The 18,806-nt window shown below is 39.4% G+C and overlaps 2 protein-coding genes across 2 annotated transcripts in view; one reads left to right on the top strand and one right to left on the bottom strand.

The window, feature by feature from the left end:
- Positions 1-13,909, top strand: part of LOC109533161 (cadherin-86C-like) — a 17,602-nt gene extending 3,693 nt beyond the window's left edge. The window contains exons 3-21 of the mRNA XM_048667468.1: positions 2,704-2,888; positions 2,941-3,098; positions 3,159-3,262; positions 4,150-4,305; positions 8,003-8,211; positions 8,327-8,504; positions 8,555-9,156; positions 9,208-9,401; positions 9,453-9,778; positions 9,827-10,010; positions 10,066-10,182; positions 10,233-10,361; positions 10,580-10,731; positions 10,775-10,984; positions 11,037-11,208; positions 11,262-11,438; positions 11,492-11,779; positions 11,837-12,058; positions 13,657-13,909. Coding sequence (XP_048523425.1) covers positions 2,704-2,888; positions 2,941-3,098; positions 3,159-3,262; positions 4,150-4,305; positions 8,003-8,211; positions 8,327-8,504; positions 8,555-9,156; positions 9,208-9,401; positions 9,453-9,778; positions 9,827-10,010; positions 10,066-10,182; positions 10,233-10,361; positions 10,580-10,731; positions 10,775-10,984; positions 11,037-11,208; positions 11,262-11,438; positions 11,492-11,779; positions 11,837-12,058; positions 13,657-13,819 — 3,926 coding nt within the window. The 3' untranslated portion in view covers positions 13,820-13,909. The remainder of the gene's footprint in view (positions 1-2,703; positions 2,889-2,940; positions 3,099-3,158; positions 3,263-4,149; positions 4,306-8,002; positions 8,212-8,326; positions 8,505-8,554; positions 9,157-9,207; positions 9,402-9,452; positions 9,779-9,826; positions 10,011-10,065; positions 10,183-10,232; positions 10,362-10,579; positions 10,732-10,774; positions 10,985-11,036; positions 11,209-11,261; positions 11,439-11,491; positions 11,780-11,836; positions 12,059-13,656) is intronic.
- LOC109533342 (ecdysone 20-monooxygenase) lies at positions 13,845-18,789 on the bottom strand. The gene is made up of 7 exons (XM_019898632.2): positions 18,563-18,789; positions 18,081-18,501; positions 17,818-18,024; positions 14,927-15,165; positions 14,698-14,871; positions 14,336-14,517; positions 13,845-14,283 (listed from the first exon to the last, which is right to left on the bottom strand). Exons 1-7 carry the CDS (start codon positions 18,569-18,571, stop codon positions 14,046-14,048), a joined length of 1,470 nt encoding a protein of 489 aa, XP_019754191.2. The 5' UTR covers positions 18,572-18,789; the 3' UTR covers positions 13,845-14,045.
- Between the last annotated feature and the right edge of the window lie 17 nt (positions 18,790-18,806).

The following is an 18,806-nucleotide window of genomic DNA, read 5'->3' as shown; positions in this document are numbered from 1 at the left end:
AAATAGGGGGTTCCATTTGAAATAAGCAACTTTTTGAGGTTTAAAAACATGCAAGTTTAGAGGCTAATTGCGCGGTTTAGAAGTATTTCCTTATATCGCTGAAAACTGTTTTTCAAAATTCGCAGCGGGTAGTGTACAGCATCGATTTCTGTGGAACCCAGTAGCTGTCAAAACTTTCACATTTTTACGAATAACTCGGAAATCGTAAATTTTTCAGGTAAAACGTTTGACACAAACTTAACTTAAATTTTGACGACAAATCTGAAAATGAATGAAAAAAGGGGCGGTTCCATTTAAAAAACTAAAGTTGGTAACTACCACACGTTTATGATACACCCCGTATATTGGAAAGTAATTTTAAAATGTGGACCTTTTAAACATGAAAAACTTTCGTAGGACGTATTTTCTTGTAAAGTTCATATTTACTGAGATATCGCACTTTGGCGCACTAATGAGCAACCCTGTATAATTTTCAAGCCAAGATTTGAAAGTTTCTCAAAAATTCCTTTTTCGGTATTAGTTGAATTTCGGTGGATTGAAAGGTAAATAATAAAAAAAAACACTTGAAAATTTAGAAGCTATTTTATTTATTTGTTTGCGGGTTAATATATACAGGGTGATTTGCAATCTTATGGTCACAGAGCAGGGGCGTGTAGAGGACCTCAAAACAAGTCGAGTTTTTATTTAAGTTTTTTTCTTAGACCCATGGTTAACGAGATACAGGGTTTTAAAGTTTCAAAAAAATGTTTGTATTTTCTCTTTAACTCCTACAGTTTTTGAGATATTTTGTTCAAATTTTTAACGTAGGCTAATTTTTAGACCCTTTTTTTATCCGTAGGTAGGCCAACTGGTTGTAAAAATCTACAGGGTGTCCTTTTTTATAGAGGCCTACCATCTTTTACCCCCCGAACTTTTTTGTGGTAAGCCACTGACTTCTACTGAACAAATCTTTGAATTTGTCGTTCAATTTAAGAATTTTCTGATCTCTTGGAGTTTTTTCATATCTGTCTTCGTTTTTGAGTTATCTGGACAAATATAAGTCCTGTAGGGTTCCTGGAAGATTTTGCACGCATTTTCTTATAATTTTCTTCGTCCTTTTGTTCACATTTTTTCTGTGAAAGAAATGAATTTCATAATAAATTAGAATATTCGTTACATTTTTGTGTATTTTTATTTGGTTTGGCTTACATCCGATAAGCCTTAATTATTGTAAATTAAATTAAAGTAAAAAAAATAAATTTTAAAGTTAACTCGTCAGCCATCCCTATTTTAACTACTTCAACTTGCACTTCACAAAAAAAATTGAACAAACAGCCACAAAACAATTTATAAAAAAATTCGTAGAAAATCATCCAGAAACCCTACATGGACTTATGTTTTGTGCAAATTACTGGAAAACGAAGGCAGATACGAAAGAACTGCAAGAGATAAATAAATTCTTAAATTGAACAGATAATTCAAAAAATTGTTGGGTCGAAGTCAGTGGCGCATCACAAAAGAGTTGAGGGGATAAAAAGGGATATGCCTCTAGAAAAAAGAACACCCTGTAGATTTTCACAACCGGTTGGCTTACCTACGGGCAAAGGGTCTAAACATTAGCCTACGTTAAAACTTTGAACAAAATATCTCATAAACTGTAGGAGTTCAAGAAAAAATACCAACATTTTTTTGAAATGTTAACGCCCTGTATCTTGTTAACCATGGGCCTGAGGAAAAAAACTAAAATGAAAACTCCACTTGTTTTAAGGTCCTCTACTCGCCCTTGCTCTGTGTCCATAAGGTTGTAAATCACCCTGTATATATTTTTAATAGGGGGCAGTTCCTAATGGTATTCATGCTACTACGATTTGAATAAAGCCTTCTTAATAGAATTTCAAGCTTTTAGAATTGACTCGGATTCTGTCAATTTAAAGCCTGATGTTCCTAAAGTTCGCTGTAAAATTTTGAAGTTTGTCCTCCTCTTTGTTTGAGATCTACGATGTTTTTCTTTAGAGCGATGCAGTTGACAACTGTATAATTTTCAAGCTAAAGTTTGGAAATTTCTGAAAAATTCCTTTTTGCATGGAATTAATTAAGTTTCCGTCGCGTAATAGTTCTATCATTTGAAAAAATACTCGAAAATGTATAAGTGTTTTTTCATATTCGTATAAGCGCTGTAATTTTTTTTATGTGATGCAGTTTTTTATGGTCGCACTTTCCAGCTAAAGTTTAGGGAATTCTGAAAATATTTTGTGCATTTCCAGTTCATTGAATTTCCACCAATATATAGCTTAATTTATGAAGAATATACAGTGAAAATTTTAGGTTGGTGCGTTTACGCATTTAAAAGCTACATTTTTTATGGGTGCGGAACTCAATGGCAATAAATTAAAGTTAAAATTTGGCTGTTTCTCGAGAATGATTTAGCTTCGGACACATTTTATTTAGCTGTTTCCAGAATTGTTTCTTTTGACTTTTTCGAGAGAGCTAATTGAAGGTTTATCAAAAATCTTAATGTACTTGAAAATAATTGAATTTTAGCTAATTTATAGCTTGCGGTTGCTTGAAATTGTTGCAAATTTCGTTGATTGAAAGCAGCAGCTTTAAAAAAATGCGCTGGAAACTTGCTTATTTATAATGAATGATTTTTCTGCGGAAAGAGATCAAGAACGTATTGTAGGCATGATGATATTTTTATTTATTATGATTGTTTTTAACATCCAGGCACTCTAACTGCTCGAGGAAATCCGAACCGAATAAAAGCGGTCTACATGGAACTGTACGGCACTGTTCAGTTCGGGATACATCAGAAATTGATCTCAGATCGAGACGCTGAAGGCACGATTGTTCTGCTGAGTCCTCTCGATTATGAAACGAAGACTGTCCACCATCTAACCATATTGGCCAACGTAATAAAACCGAATTTCGAACGACAGGAAAGTTTAATAGAATCCTCCACAGGACCCCTGGACGAATATGAAGGAAGACACCAGAAACATCGCAGGATGGCCTTTACTAGTGGCTGTAATAGACGAGCAGGACACGCCCCCAATTTTCACCATAGCCCCGCCCACTACTACTTTAAGCCCCACTTTGAAGACCGGGGATGTAATCCTCAGGTACTTGCAAAAATTGTTGCCTGGAATCCGAATATAATGCCCAATTTTTAACATTTTCAGGGTTCATGCAGAAGATGGGGACAGAGGCCAGCCGCGTCCAATTCGCTACTCGTTGGATCCGGATGATCCAGCCAGTGCGCTGTTCCACATTTCCGACAAAACAGGTAAAGGTTCTGCTGTTTAAGCCGTTTGAACAGTTGAGGAATGCCGTGTCATGTCGGCCGATTTGTTTTCCGCTCTTAATTCCGGCTGAAACTTCGGGTTTCAAGTTGATGTCTGGCAAACACCGCAATCAGCGCTGAAGTTTTAAATGCCCGAAAGCACGAACTCGTGCTTCTAGATAATGAGTTGCCACTTTTTGGCCCTCAAACCTATACGAGGTTCAGCGAGTAGGAAACCGGCCTTTTGAGACTGGAAAATTGGGTTTGGAGACGCCTGCTCTAAAGCAGCAGTTGCGTTAGAAAAATTGCCAGATGTGCTCAAAGAAAGCAACAATTAAGAGGATCCTATTAAACAATGCAAAGAAGCCCTAAACTCAATTATCAATTGTTACTTGGTCGCTCTGTATAGACTGCAACGAATTTGGCAAGATAAGACGCCTTGAAAAATATGCAGCACTTTCCATTTAAATAATAAATGCAAGACCGGAAGCTGTGCCAGCTTATCGGGCACGAAGCTGTCCGTCTGGGTCGATGCCAAGAGCTGATTTTCCCATTTTACCAGCAAATTAGCCAAAGAACGGTAATAAAGGAGCCATTTGCTGTAGGTCAGCATCAAGAATAGCTGCTGAACAGCCTTCTGGGAAACCAGAATCGATTTTTGCTGGAAATGTCGGCCAACCGTGCGAACCGGAAAAATTTTAATGAATCTAATCGAGAGCCGTATTAATTCGGTGGCGGCAAAAGCACGCATAACTTTCCATTTTAAAATGCCCCATTTTCATAACCCGCACGCGAACTATTCCAGGCAAAGCACTTTGGTCTTGCAATTAAAACTTTCTTTGTTTGCCGAGAGAAAATGCTGTTTAAGGCTTTGCGTGGATTTGTTGCAGGCGAACTCACTCTTGCTCTTCCGGTTGCTCAGGTGCTCACTTTTCCCACCCAAGGCCAACCAATTCTGCTCACGGTAACTGCCGAAGAAGTCCGAGTTAACTCGCAGGAGCCACCTTCTCAGTCCACTACCATTCAACTGGCTTTAATACCACCTGGTAAGTTATAAAAAATATTTTGGTGGGTTTAACACCAGGGTGTTTCCAGGCAGGTTTTCAGGTTTCTTGAAGCCCTTAAGAGATTTTTCTTTTTCTTGTCCCGGATTGGTCTAAAGACAAATTTTGAGGGGTTTTTCATAAGGTCTGCAGGCAGGTGATTTCCATGTTTCTGTCATATTTAAGATTCACGCCTCGTTGCCTGATCCTCTACGAGGCTTCTTCTGTTGGGCTAAAAGGAGGTCGTTTCAAGGCAGATTGCAGGTTTTCTCGACCGTTCTAAAGCTTTCTTTATTTTTATCCATAGTGGAAATGTCTCGTTTAGGTCTAAAGGAAAGTTTTTTGTTTCTTTCAGCTCTTAATTTCTCTCTTCCTTCTTTGTTTGCCGTAGGTATCTTTAGGTGTACGGCATTTCGTTTTCGCTATTTTCAGGTTTCTCCAACCGTTTAAAATCTTTCTTTTTTTATCCTTGGTTAAGGTTTTTTGATTAGGTCTGAGTGAAGGTGAATTCAATGTTTATCCATTTCTCCAATTCATTCTTCTCTCGCCGTCTCCCATGTTTTTTCCTTAGCTCTAAAGACAGGTTGTTTCCAGACAGGTTTCTAGATTGGTTCAACTGTTCAAGAACCTTCTTCTGTTTTCATCCTTATATGAGGTTTAATTAATAGTTTAATTTATCTCTTTTGTCTTAATTTTCCATATTAACTTTTTATTAAAGGAAGGTCGTTTCCAGGCAGGATTCCAGGCTTATTCGAACGAAAACTTCCTCTCCTCTTTATCGTTAAGGGTTTTTTTATTAGATCTCAGAGCAAGTGCTTCTTACGTTTCTTCCTCCTTTTAATTTTTCTCTTAGTTTTTTGTTTCTCATATTATTTTACTTACTTCTTTTGGTCTGTTTTCAGGCAGATTTCCAAGTTTCTTCCATCCTTCAAGACTTTTCTTCCTTTTTACTTCTCCATGCGGTAAAAAAAAAGTTTTATCTCTCCCTCTAAATCAGAAGAGGAAAAAATTGCGGTTTTTCCACGTTAGACTAATGAAGAAGCTGCTGAAGCTTTCGAAACTTCCAAAGCTCCAAAATTTGCTGGACTAAAAGGAAAATTCTCATATGCTCTGATTTAAGTTAAGTCCTTTCTGTGACCAAAAAAATCGCTTTTTGAGAGCTTTGAAAGCTTTCATCTAAGAAATCAAAATAATCATTGTTTTTCTTTAGGTTGAAAAGCAAGCAATTTCCATGCTTCTTCAGCTTTTTAAATTCTCGATTTCTTCTCTGGACCCTATATTTATCCTTTAGGTTTTTCCTAACAGGTTTCCAGGTTTTCAGGTTTTTTCAAACGCTCAAGAGATTTTTCTTTTTTTGTCCCGGCAAGGTTTCCTTTTAGGCCTTAAGACAGATTTCTTGGGGTTTTTCACTAGGTCTACAGGCAGGTGATTTCTATGTTTCTGCCATATTAAAGATTCACGCCTTTTTCCCTGATCAGCTACGAGGTTTCTTCTTTTGATCTAAAAGGAGGTCGTTTCAAGGCAGGTTTGCAGGTTTTCTCGACCGTTCAAAAACTTTCCTCATTTTTATCCTTCGTAAAAATGTTTCCTTTAGATATAAAGAAAAGTTTTTTTGTTTCTTTCAGCTCTTAATTTCTCTCTTCCTTCTTTGTTTGCCACATTATATCTTTAGGTGTAAAGGCAGGTAGTTTTCGCAGATTTTCAGGTTTCTTCAACCGTTCAAAAGCTTTCTTTTTGTATAGTTCGTTAAGGTTTTTTTATTAGGTCTGAGTGAAGGTGAATTCGATGTTTATCCATTTTCCAAATTCGTTCTTCTCTCGCTGTCTCTCATATTTTTTCCTTAGGTCTAAGAACAAGTAGTTGTTTCCAGACAGGTTTCTAAATTGGTTCAACTGTTCAAGAACTTTCTTCGGTTTTCATCCTTCGTGGCGGTTTAATTAATAGTTTAGTTTATCTGTTCCGTCTTGGTTTTCCATATTATTACTTTAGGTTAAAGAAAGGTCGTTTCCAGGCAGGTTTCCAGGCTTTTTGAACCGAAAAGCTTTCTCTCCTTTTTATCGTTAAGGTTTTTTTTATTAGATGTTTCCTCCACCTTTCCGTTTCTCTCTTCCTTCAATGGTCCCCATTTTATTTCCGTATGTCTAAAGGCAGGTTGTTTCCACGCAGGTTTCAATCGTTCAAAAGATTTCATCTCTTTTTATCATTTGTTAAGGTTTCACCATTATGTCTAAAGACAAGTAATTTTTATGTTTCTTCCTCCTTTTAATTTCTCATTTCGTTTCTTGTTTCCCATATTATTTTAATTACTTCTTTTGGTCTGTTTTCAGGCAGGTTATCCAGCTTTCTTCTATCTTTCAAGAATTTTCTTTATTTTAACTTCTCCATGCGCTAAAAAAAAGGTTTTATCTCTCCTTCTACATCAGAAAAAAATTAAAAAATTACGGTTTTTCTAAGTTAAACTATTGAGGAAGCTGCTAAAGCTTTCAAAGCTTCGAAAGCTCCAAAATTTACTGGACTAAAGAAAAATCCTCATATGCTCTTCCTTTCCTCTTTCTGTGGACAAAAAATCGCTTTTTGAGAGTTTTTTTTTGAATCATGGGTTTTCTTTAGGTCTAAACGCAAGCGATTTCCATGCTTCTTCATCCTTTTAAATTATTGGTTTCCTCTCTGACCCCAATATAATAAATAGTTATTATTTAGGTTAAAAGCAGGTTGTTTCCAAGCAGGTTTCCAGGTTTTTTCAAACGCTCAAGGTATTTGCCTTTATTTTTCTGTCATATTTAAGATTTACCCCTCTTCCCGTGATCATCTGCGAGGTTTCTTATTTTGGTCTAAAAGGAGGTTGTTTCTAGGCAGGTTTGCATGTTTCCTCGACCGTTCAAATCCTTTATTCATTTTTACCCTTCGTAAAAATGTTTCCTTCAGATCTAACGGAAAGTTTTTTGTTTCTTGCAGCTCTTAATTTCTTGTTTCTAACAATTTTTAACTTCTTCTTTAGGTCTGTTTTCAGGCAGGTTTTCAGGTTTCTTCAATCGTTCAAGATTTTTCTTTCTTTTTAACTTCTCCATGCGGTAAAAAAGTTTTATCTTTTCCTCCAAATAAGAAATTCCAGTTTTTTCAAGTTAAATTTCAGAATGAGGAACCTGCTAAAGCTTTCAAAGCTTCCATAGGTCAAACATTTTCTGGATTTAAAGAAAAATATGCTCCGATTTAAGTTAACCCTTTTCTGTGAGCAAAAAAATCGCTTTTGAGAGCTTTGGAAGCTTCATCTAAGAAATCAAAATAATCGTTGTTTTTCTTTAGGTCTAATGGCAGGCGATTTCCATGCCTCTTCAGCCTTTTAAATTCTCGGTTTCTTCTCTAGCCCCTATATTTATTCTTTAGGTTTAAAAGCAGGTTGTTTTCAAGCAGGTTTCCAGGTTTCTTCAATCGTACAGGAGCAGTTTCCATTTCTCTTCCACCTTTTAATTTCTCTCTTAAGGTCTAATGGCAGATTTTCTGGCTTCTTCAGCTATTCGAGAGGTTCTCATCTCTGGTTGAGGTTTTTGCATTAAGTCTAAAGCTAGATGACTTCCAATGATTCCTCTATTCTCCATCAGGTTTCTTTTTCAGGTTCTTTCCAGGTAGGTTTTCAGGATTCACTCGTCCTCTAACTAACATAAACTCACTTCTAAACAAAATCTTCTTCCCGTATTTCCAGGTATCACCTTAGGATCGCCTACTTTCGGCGCAATCGAATATCACGCCCTCTTGGACGAAAACTCCCCTGTAGGTACAACTTTAGATCTACCGCAGGCGGAAATCACTACAGAACCGGGCGATGTGGTCACCTTGGAGCTGGAGAAGAACAATGGAACATTTGAACTATCCCCAAGTGTGGTCGAAGGCTACGCCCAGTTCCAAATTAGTGTAAGTTTCCCAGGCTTAATTCTCTGGGGGTGCGAGACAGAATCTGCTGGGGCACTTCGTGAGGGCAACTCATCTGCTTAATCCTCTGAAAATGTTTGGTTGGTTCCTTGTGCAGGTGCACGACAATCGCCTTCTGGACTACGAGCAAAGACACTACGTGGAATGTTACGTAGTGGCCAAGGAACTGGGGAAAGGAAACTATACAGCCAGGGCCAAGCTAACGGTGGTTCTAAATGACGTCAACGATAACCCTCCGCAATTTGTCCAGGCGGAGTTCAAAGGGAATGTTCCAGGTAAGCGTCCAAAGGATTTTGGCTGGAAGAGTTTAAGGTCACTTTTCCAGAACATGCCAATATCGGCACCACTGTGCTAGTTGTGGAAGCCACTGATGTCGACCGGGAACCTGGCAGTAAGATTCAATATTTGCAGTTAACTGGGGCTGGAAGTGAGCTCTTTAGGTACGCTGTTGACATTCTTGAAACCTATTTTTCAGACCTAATTCCTTTTAGTCTGGACTCAGAAACTGGAGTGATTACAGTGTCAGCATCTCAAACTTTGGACGCAGAAACGTTCCCAATACTTTCTTTGGAAGTGCACGCAGCCGATGAGAATGGCAAAGGCCTAAAGGCCACCTCCAAAGTGACCATCACTCTTTTGGACATCAACGACAATCCTCCTCACTTTGAAAAGGACGTTTATGAGTTCATCCTCAACACAGATCGCAGTACTTTCACCACTCAAGCCTTTGTTAAGGCCTTCGATAGCGACATTTCCCCGCCCAATAATGAGGTTCGGTACCAGCTTCTCACTCCCAATGAGGATTTGTTCCTCAATGAGAAAACCGGGGAGCTTTTGGTGAAGCGGATGTGGGAACAGGATGAATTAGTCAGTGTGAAAGTGCGGGCATTCGATGAGGGCGTGCCTAGACTATCCTCAGACGCAGAGGTGAGTCAGGTCCAAAGTGAAACTCATTTAGAGATATTTTGCTTTGAGCAGGTGCGGATCTACCCTCCGGAGTCCAAAACGCGCAAAATCCTCTTTATAGTGCCAGAAAAATACCCGGATAAACTAGCCACTGAGAAAACTCTGAGCGCTCTCACTGGAGGTCGGGTGGAGGTGGAGGAGATTCGGCCCTACACAGGCTTTGAGCCTGGAGCCGCGTATATTTCCAGGGAAACGGATGGGGAAAAGTCAGTGCCCAACCAATTTCCTAGGGATTACTGTTAATAGATCCTTTCCAGAAGCGTGGTGGTAGCAACAGTGCACTACAACAAAGACTCCATAGTGGACGTGAACAGAATCCAGCAGCTTCTAGACGATCAGAACAGGCAGCAGGAGCAAGTGCAGAATAATCAGCACACAATCATCAGAGAACGCGAGGAAACGCAAATCAGGCAAAGCTCCAGTAGCGACTTGCTCTGGCTGATCATTCTGCTGATTGTTCTGGCCATTATTACCGCGATTATCCTAATTTTATGCTGCATCTGTAGTCCATGTCCATTCTACATTCCGCCGAAGCGGCGCAAAGTGCGAAGCGCCGATTTTGTGGAGAAGCTAATTATTAAAGGTGAATTAAGCACCTAGAAAGGTTCAAATTACCAACAAAATCCCATAGGTTCAGGTCAAGGCAGGGAGAGTAAATCGGTTCAAGTAGCTGAATGGTTCGGGCGCAAGGAAGCTTGGAGTGCTGACAAGGAACCCGTTACGGTCGCTGTTGCCGATGTAGCTGAGAGCGAGTCGCTGCGAAGACACGAGATGGATCGAGGCTCTGAAAAAGGAGGGCGACCAGCTGGTATCAGGTAAACCCCTCAAAACGTGCTCTAAAGCTTTGGCAACTGAACCTGATTAAATCAGGCAGCAACAGCTACACCAGAGCCAAAGCATGCAGCACCTAAATCAGCAACACGACACCGGGAGAGAGCAGTTTTACATTAGGGAAGGCAATGCTGATATTTTGAGGCTGATCACTAGGTAAGCAACAGAGGGATCAGTGGGTCAATATGAAGACTTGCCAATTGCAGAGCGGGCGCAGAACCTCTTAGGAACAGCGCTCCATTCGTTGAGCATCATCAGCAACATTTTCTGGTGGATAGCGGCAAAGATATCCTAATGAGGAGGTTTATTGACCAGCAGCAAGCTGAGGCTGCCAGGTAATTGTTATGTGAAAAATTCATCTGAAGACGGTTTAGTGTATAAGTTGGGCTAGCATCTTTGTGTACAGCTCTTTAGAAGAAGAGCAAGTTGGAAATTTGTTGATGGACATTGTTTGGTTGCATTTACGACAGTGGTGTGCCCGTAGGCCTCGGCACAACTACCATATCAACAGATTTCTTACTGCTAACAATTCCATGTTCTTTTACATTTTCAGAGCGCAAGTTCTGCTGCCAAACGCTGTAAACAAGCTGCAAACCGAGCAGGAATTTCTGGAAGCATCGTTGAGGCAACAAAACGCTCTGCTGCGCCAGCTCATTCTGGATAGGGAAAGAGACCTGCGTTTGGAAACCCAGTCTTTACCTGCAGGTACTGTAGAGGCTCAATCCTCAAGCTGGTTAATGTTGAGTAGGTGCGCATATTTTCACGACAGGCACCCAGACCGACCAGGAAATCGCCACTCAAACGGAGCCTCAATATCTGCGGCCTCCACGTAGGCGCGTTCAATCGGACTTGGAGCTCAGCGACGAAGGTTCTGATGAGGAAATCGCCATCATTAAGGCCAGAGCCAAGCGGCGACATCGCATAATGAAGCCTAGAAAAATCAAGACTCCAATCCAAGGTGAGTGCTGAATGTTAATCGTTTTTTTCGCAAATTAGAGGAATTATTGTAGAGGAAAGTGAGGCAGAACTAGCGGAAAAGTACGAAAAGCCCTTTAGGCAGGCGAGTGTTGAAACCAGCACGGAAACCAGGCCGAGGATCAAGCAGACTCGTACGAGTGAGCTGAGGCAAAGGATGGCCAGCACTGATGCTGCACCTGAGAGGCGATCCAAGTCGGTCAACAAGTGAGTCCAAATCTGTGAAACCCCACAATAAAAACATAAAAAAGTTCTTACAGATCAGGCCTCAGAAGGGACGTTCTGAAGGAAATATCCGCATCCTTAAACCACAGCGAGGACAGCGACAACAGCTACAACGAGCAGAATCAAGCGTATCCAGAAACCAGCTACTCGCAGAATAGTTTGGACGAAATCAGCCCTCGCTCGGAGAGAACTACTGATTCAGACAAGCTGAGGTAAACTCCCGCCAAAAAATTCAGAAAAAGCCCATTTAAATGGTGTTTTGCAGGCGAAGCTCAGAAGTTCCAGTAAAATCCAACCGACGCCAACACTCAGAATCTTCCGGCCAGCGCAGGTCTTCAGAATCATCTGATAGACGGTTGGGGCGTCGCGGCTCAGATTATCAGAAATCCAGGCCTCAATTCCGATCAGAAACTGACCTCAGGGCAGTTGGAAAGGCATCTGAGCGGAGCCGCAAGAGGAGTGTGAAGAAGAGCCAGAGTCAGGCGGAGCTGAGCAGTTCAAGACAAAAGGAAGAGAAAAGAGAGAAAAAGCCTGCAGGCAAACGAACGTCGAGGTGAGTAATAATATCATACCACAATTTTTTTGTTATATATAAAGATGTCGCCATTAGATACATGGAATGGTATACGAAAAGCAAGCCTAATGGCGACAAAGAGGAGCGCAGAACGTCCGATGCTTCTAAGCAAGACGTTGAGGTGGAAAAAGGAAGAAACTCTGCGGTGGAATCCCGATTGTTCAAGGAAACAGTGTCCAGCTCAAACAAAAAAGTTGAAAGCGCCAAGAAACCGAACATGGGCCCAGAGCATCCATTGCTACAACACTCCGAACATAGGTATTTAGCTGTAGATACAGTAGACCAGCAACAGGAGTTAACTAGGCCAAGAGTAGGCCTGGGTAACTCATATAATTTTTAGGCGTTGGCGCAGTGCTGCTCAAATGGCTTGGGGCGCCAACCCAACGCACCGACGCAGTAACGCAGTTCCGTTGCTGGGAAAATGTTGACTTTTTTTACTTGTTTAACATTTTTCAAATGTCTTCAAAATTTTAGAATGTTCCAGTTTTAGCCAAGTTACTCTTTCTTCTAAATGCTCAATTTTCTAAAGTTTTACTTAAAAATGTTGCCAAGCTTAGGTATTTTCCTTGGAAAAATTTGAAATGAATTTCGAATCCTTGGTCGCTTTGTAAAAAGTTTTTAAATCCCTTTCCAGCGTCAAATTGGGAACAAAAATCAAATAATTTTCTATCAAAAAATGAACAGAATAAGCGAAAGTTTGCAACAGATTATCTGGAAATCTCGTCACCTCCATTCCTCCCAAGACTATAGAATTTGTTAAAAAATATGGTTTTTTAGTTTTGACCGAAATTTTTTTTGCTGCACTTCTACTCAAAAACTCTCTATTTTGTAGAGTTTCACTTAAAAATACTGACGATCTAGAGGTTTTTTAAGCGAAAAATTACAAGAAAATTTATAGCTGCGTAAAAATTTTACAAAACTTTTTTCAACGTTGAATTCGAGACAAAAACGGAAATCAATTCCTCCCATTTTTTGCCGAAAACCATTAAGGTTTTCTTCCAAACCGATCACAAAACTAAAAGTTTTTAATCGAAAACGCAAGAACCCATTATTTTTTGATGATTTTTTTCTTTTCTGAAATTATGTGGTCTTTTCAGGCAAAAATAATAAAACTAATTTTGCTCGAAAATTCGCCTTATACATCGGTTAGCAGGGAACTTTAGAAAACTCTTTTCAGCTTCGACATAAAGACCATATAATTTTATTCATTTTTTTACAGAAAGTAATTAAAATTATCTTGAAAAAACGACCAGACTGCAAAAGTTTCCAAAAAATTATTTGGAAAATGCATCGCCCTCATCGCTTTGAAAATTCTCAAAGTTTTTTTAAATTTTAAGGTCAATCTAGTTTTAACAAGGTTTCTATTAAGCAATTCTTTCTACGCAAAAATCGCAATATTTTTTAGTTAAACTGCTGACACTCTTCAAGTATTCAACACAAAAACATAACTTTAATAACAATAGCAACACTTAAAAGATCGATTTTACAAGGAAACCCGTCAACTTTCTTTGGGCTCAGTTCTGTTGTAGGAAAAATCTAGATTACTTTTTTCAGTTGTTTGAACAAAGTAGTAAAACGTTACTCGAAAATAACGTTGATGACCCTTTTTTTAGATGTAAAAATTCGAGTAAAGCCGTAAAGTCTCGTAAAGCTTAACTAAATGACTTGTAACTCATTAACCGATGAGTTATAACTCGTTAACTCAGAGAGCGCCAACAGCTCACTAGAGCAACTCAACACAGTGTTACCCAGGCCTAGCCAAGAGTAAAGAGAGCTTTGATAAATATAAATTTAAAATCTTGAGTTTAAATTAATCATCTTATTGAATGTATAGGTTTTGCCATTTTATGTCTCAGATTCGAGATGCAATACCCAAAAAAGCGAGCCGAAGAAGACGCCGATAGTGGAATAGTGCTGACCAAGCCTGAAATGGCGCTGAAGAAGAGCATTTTCACCATCGCCTACAACGACATGCATACCAGCCAACTGAGGCCGGATAGTTCTGTTAATACCCCCTAAATTTGGCGAAAAAACACACTTAACCAACTGTAAAACATTGTATATTTCATTGCAAACTTACTGGTTTGTCTATAAAAGTTGAATAATTTCGCTCAGGTTAGTTTTTATCACAGAAACTGCACTAGACACCATAGAACAATGTTCATATTAAAAAATCATTATTTCCTTTACTTTACTTTGGTTTGATTGAAACCGATATATACACGTTTAACGAGCCAAAGGTCAGCTACGTTCGGTCTTTGAAAGTCATGGAAATGGGCTCCTTGGGCGACACTAAAAACTCGAAGACCACTTCCAAGGGACGTTCGGTCGTAATGACGAACTTCTGCACCATTTGCTCCAGAACAATTGGCAATGCGTTCTCAATGAAACGCTTCCCTGGGCAAATCCTCTTTCCGTAACCGAAAGGGGTGACCAGGTAAGCTGCTGTTGCCGACGTCTGGTTTTTCTCCTCGTTTAACCATCTGGTGACAAGAAAGGTGTTTGACGAATACTTACAAAGAGCCAGCAACTCACCTTTCTGGCTTGAAAGCTTTGGCGTCGTTAAAGTTTCTCTCACTTTGGCAAGCTAGCGCTGATTGGCACAGCACGACAGTTCCAGCGCTGACTTTGTACCCGGATAGCACCAGGTCGGTGTCGGTCACTCGAGCTAGCGCATGAACCGTTGGCGACAATCGAAAGGTTTCCATTGAACATGCCTTGAAAATGTTTGTTTTTCTGGTTATTTTCAGTCATTTTTTCCAGTTCACGCAACAGGCGAAAATGCATAGAAGCAATAAATTGCAAATTAATTTTGAGCACTAAAAAATGTTGCTCCTTGGTTCAGCTATTTTCGAAATTCGGCAAAAACAAATGGATAAAGAAAATCTTTAAAATACCTTCAGGTACGTCTTGGTGGTATCCTCGAGGATTTTCTTCTGACATTCCGGATTCATCGCGATTTGGTACAGCAGAAACAGCAGGCTGTTCTTCAGAGTGTAAATTCCTGCTGCCAGAAAGTCCACAATGGCAGACTTCTTTTCTCGCTCGTCTATGTGGGCTCCCAAAACCGACTGCAATGTTGCTTTCGCATTAAGTTTAAGTTAAAAAATCAGGCGAAATTAGCACCTGAAAGACTGCGCTGTCTTTTGTCGATTCATCGGCCGTTTTGATCAGCTCGGATGCAAACTCGTACATGTTCCTTTCGCTTTCACACAGCTTTTTATAGTTGGGCGTGGGGAAGGCTGTCCAAAAGGGCAACCCAAAGTACGTATCCCTACAGGCAACGAAATTATCGTGCACCGACTGCGCCAACTTCTCAGCCACTTCACAGCGCTGATCCTCAATCAAAAATCCCATCCGGCGACCTGGAAAGCGATTTTTTCGGTCGGTTTATCGGGCCGGATACGGAGGCGACATACGCAGGAACTTCAAAGTAAAGTTTAATGTTTGGCCCCGGCAATAAAAACCGTCTGCTCCCACACTGATTAACATACAAACACGTTCCTAATTGTGGTTTATGAATTTGATTAAGTTTAAAGGACAAGTTTAATGTCGATTCCGGTTTGTGCGGTGACCGAATCGAATTTTTACGAATTCAAATGAGGAAGATTATGCATGGGTTTTGATCGATTTTTTGGAAAAATACCTACTTTAAATTATGCCCAGTCAGACTCTTAGTAGTCATGCTCTTAGTCAGAGACCGTTTTTGCATTCGCAATTGCGTTTTTTTAAGTTTTTCTACAACATTTTCCTCTAACGGTTTTCCAGTAATTTGTTCTTTTCCAATGTTCCAATGTGCCAAAAGTTACTCCTCTTGTGAGTGTATTACGTCTAAAGAAATCGATGAAGCTCGAAAACTCGCATGTAAAATTTTCAAAGGATGGAGGTCGACTGTTTGGAAAAATATTAATTTCATTTACATAATCTTCACCTCAAGAAAGCGAGGAATTCAACGAACATCGAAAAATTCACTCTGAAGTAATCGATATTTTCGGCATATTTTAAACGTTTTCGATTTTAAGCGACGATTTTCTTCTTATTATTGGCTCAAACACTTTATCAATGCACATTTGTGAGCTTCTTACGTCTAAAGGGGTCGATTGAGCTCAAAAAGTGTGCATGTGAAATTTTGATTTTTCACCGAAAATCTCTAAGGGTGGAGGTCTATTATCAGGAAAAATATAAATTTGCTCAAAATGTGCTGAAATCTACGTCATTTTCACCTCAGGGAAGCGAGGAATGTAACAAACTCCATGAAAAACACGCCAGAAGTTTCAATTGCGAATTAACCGACATTTTTGGCACACTTTAAACGTTTACGATGTTTAACCACCTATTTTTCCCTTATTAGTGACCCAAACAATTTTAAATGTACATTTGTGAGCTTCTTACGTCTAAAGGACTTGAGTGAGCTCAAAAAGCGTGCATGGGAAATTTTGATTTTTTACCGAAAATTTTTAAGGATGGAGGTCGACTATTTAGAAAATAGATTTTTTTCAAAATGCCTTGAAATCCACATCATTTTCATCTCAAAGAAGCGAAACGAACTCATTGAAAAGCACGCTTAAAATTTGAAATCCGAAATAATCGAATTTTTCGGAAAATTTTAAGCGTTTTTTGAACGTTCACGATCTTTAACCGACGATTTATTCCTTGTTGACCCAAGCACTTAATAAATGCACATTTTATGCTCCTTACATCTAAATTTAAATTTTTACCGGAAATGTTTAAGGGTGCAGGTCGATTTTTTGAAAAGTTATAAATTTGCTCAAAATGCCTGGAAATATGCATCAGATTCATCTCAAGGAAGCGAGGAATGCATCCAATTTTTGACACATTTTAGCACCTCTAAGCTCTTTTGGAGTGTTCACAATCTTTAACTGATAATTTACTCCTTATAATTGATCCGAGCACTTTATAAATGAACATTTGTGAGCTTCTTACGTCGAATGGAAGCGATTGAGCCCAAAAAACCAGCATGTAAAATTTAGATTTTTGTCCAAAAACTTTTTAAGGGTGGAGGTCTATTATTAGGAAAAATATAAATTTGCTCAAAATGCCCTAAAATCTACATCATTTTCATCTCAGGGAAGCGTGGAATGTAAGAAGCTCCATGAAAAACACGCCAGAAGTTATAAATGCACATTTGTGAGCTTCTTACGTCTAAAGGAGTCGATTGAGTTTAAAAAGGGCGCATGTGGAATTTATATTTTCTACCGAAAATTGTCTAAGGGTGGAGGTCGTCGATTTGAAAAATTATAAATTTAATAAAATGCAACATTTTCATCTCAACGAAGCGGAAAACGCAACGAACTCCATGAAAAACACATTAGAACTTTCGGTTGGAAAATAATCGCTATTTTTGGCACGTTTCAAGCGTTTACGATTTTTCCCCTATTATTGACCAAAACATGCATGCATGCACATTTATGGGCTTTTTGCGTCTAAAGTAATCGATTGAGCTCAAACCCCGCGCATCTAAAATTTTGATTTTTTTCCAAAATTTTCGTAAGATGGAGGTTGATTTTAAAAAAATGATAAATTTGCTCAAATTGCCTTATAATATACACGATTTTCATCTCAAGGAAGCGAGAAATGCAACGAACTCATTAAAAAACAAGCTAGGAGTTTCAATATCGAAATAATCGATATTTGGACATATTTTGGACGTTCACGATTCACATCTTTAACCGACGATTATCTCTTCGATATATTCCTAATTATTGATACAAACACTTCATGAATGCATAATTGTGAGGTTTGTGAAATTTTGATTTTTACCGAAAAAGTTTAAGGGTGGAGGTCAATTTTTGCAATGCATCGCTCCAATGCAAGTCTCCATCAACCGTGAGCCACCGTGTATACAGAGAGGCTTAAAAAATCCGGCAATATTTATCTGAAAGACTCTTAAATACGAGAATTTTTTAGATTGAATTTTTCAATATTCAGCCGTGATTTTCTGGGCGCAGCAATTGACAACTTCCATCAGCCGGCAATAACAATACTGTTGATCTTACCCAACACCAAAGCGCAAGTAGCTTCCAGTCCCAATCGGCCTGCCAATTCTTCCAGATGATCAATGCGACCATCGCGGTACCTCCTCTGCTTGATCAAGTGGCACCAGTCGTCTGCAATTTCATCCATTTGAGGCAGAAAGTCGTTGATGGTTTTGGGGCTAGTCAGCACAGTGGTCAAGGAGGTTCTTAGGAAGTGCCATTTTCCCCCTAAAAAGCCTCCTTACAATCCCGATCTAAATCCATGGGAGTGCGGAAGTGAGTACCTTGTTCATTCACTAGTCCAGTACTTGCGTATCGTTCCGGATGAGCTTTGCGGTATTTTGCAACGGCGGCTGTTGGAGGCCTCATAGGCCACTTTCCGGTGCTTTTGAGCACCGTTTCGATGTCGCTGCGCTCCACCACACTAATAATGGGCACATTATACAAAGCCTCCTCTTTGAAGATGACACCGTATTTCCGTAGCATGTCCTTGTAAAACTCCGGAATTTTCGACATTTGGTACCGTCCGATGGTGAACAGCCACCTGGTTCCGATCAATGGTAGCGAGAGAGGGCCTGGAATGTCTTGCACTTCTTTGTGGCGGAAGTCTTGAAGCTTTTTTGGTTGCCACGGTGGTCTGAAGCCGATGAATATGAAGAATAGGGCGCCCAACAGGCAGGTGAATATGTCCAGCATAGTAATCGGCTGAAATTAACCATAACAGTGAAAAAAATTAGTTAAGTGTACTTTAGAGTGGTAGTTTTACCTCGCACATGTCCCCGCACAACACTAATAAGACACTAACAAACAAATTAAAATCGCGCCGTGCACTATGACTTTACCAGTCCGAAATCAAAGATTAACATATAAATAGTCGATTTTATCAGCAATCTCAGTTTCATATGTACTGTCTAGTGTGGTACTTATTTACAAATGCATTAAAGCCAGATAAAACGTATCATATTGTTTGTGATGAATTAATGATCAAGTAGTGCCAGTCACCTGCTGAT

The sequence above is a fragment of the Dendroctonus ponderosae genome, unplaced genomic scaffold (assembly GCF_020466585.1).
Source record: "Dendroctonus ponderosae isolate FM_Combo_2020 unplaced genomic scaffold, Dpon_F_20191213v2 Dpon_F_20191213_1, whole genome shotgun sequence".
Classification (NCBI taxonomy): domain Eukaryota; kingdom Metazoa; phylum Arthropoda; class Insecta; order Coleoptera; family Curculionidae; genus Dendroctonus; species Dendroctonus ponderosae.
Note: the sequence above shows the minus strand (reverse complement) of the source record. Positions and strands in the feature narration are given on the sequence as shown.

Bases quoted from the DNA above. Each gene is read 5' to 3' on its own strand.
- LOC109533342 (XM_019898632.2), bottom strand. The intron at 18,025-18,080 runs GTACTCACTTCC...GAGGCTTTTTAG, and splicing joins TGGACTAGTGAATGAACAAG to GGGGAAAATGGCACTTCCTA. The intron at 14,284-14,335 runs GTGAGTTGCTGG...TCTTGTCACCAG, and splicing joins AAAGCTTTCAAGCCAGAAAG to ATGGTTAAACGAGGAGAAAA.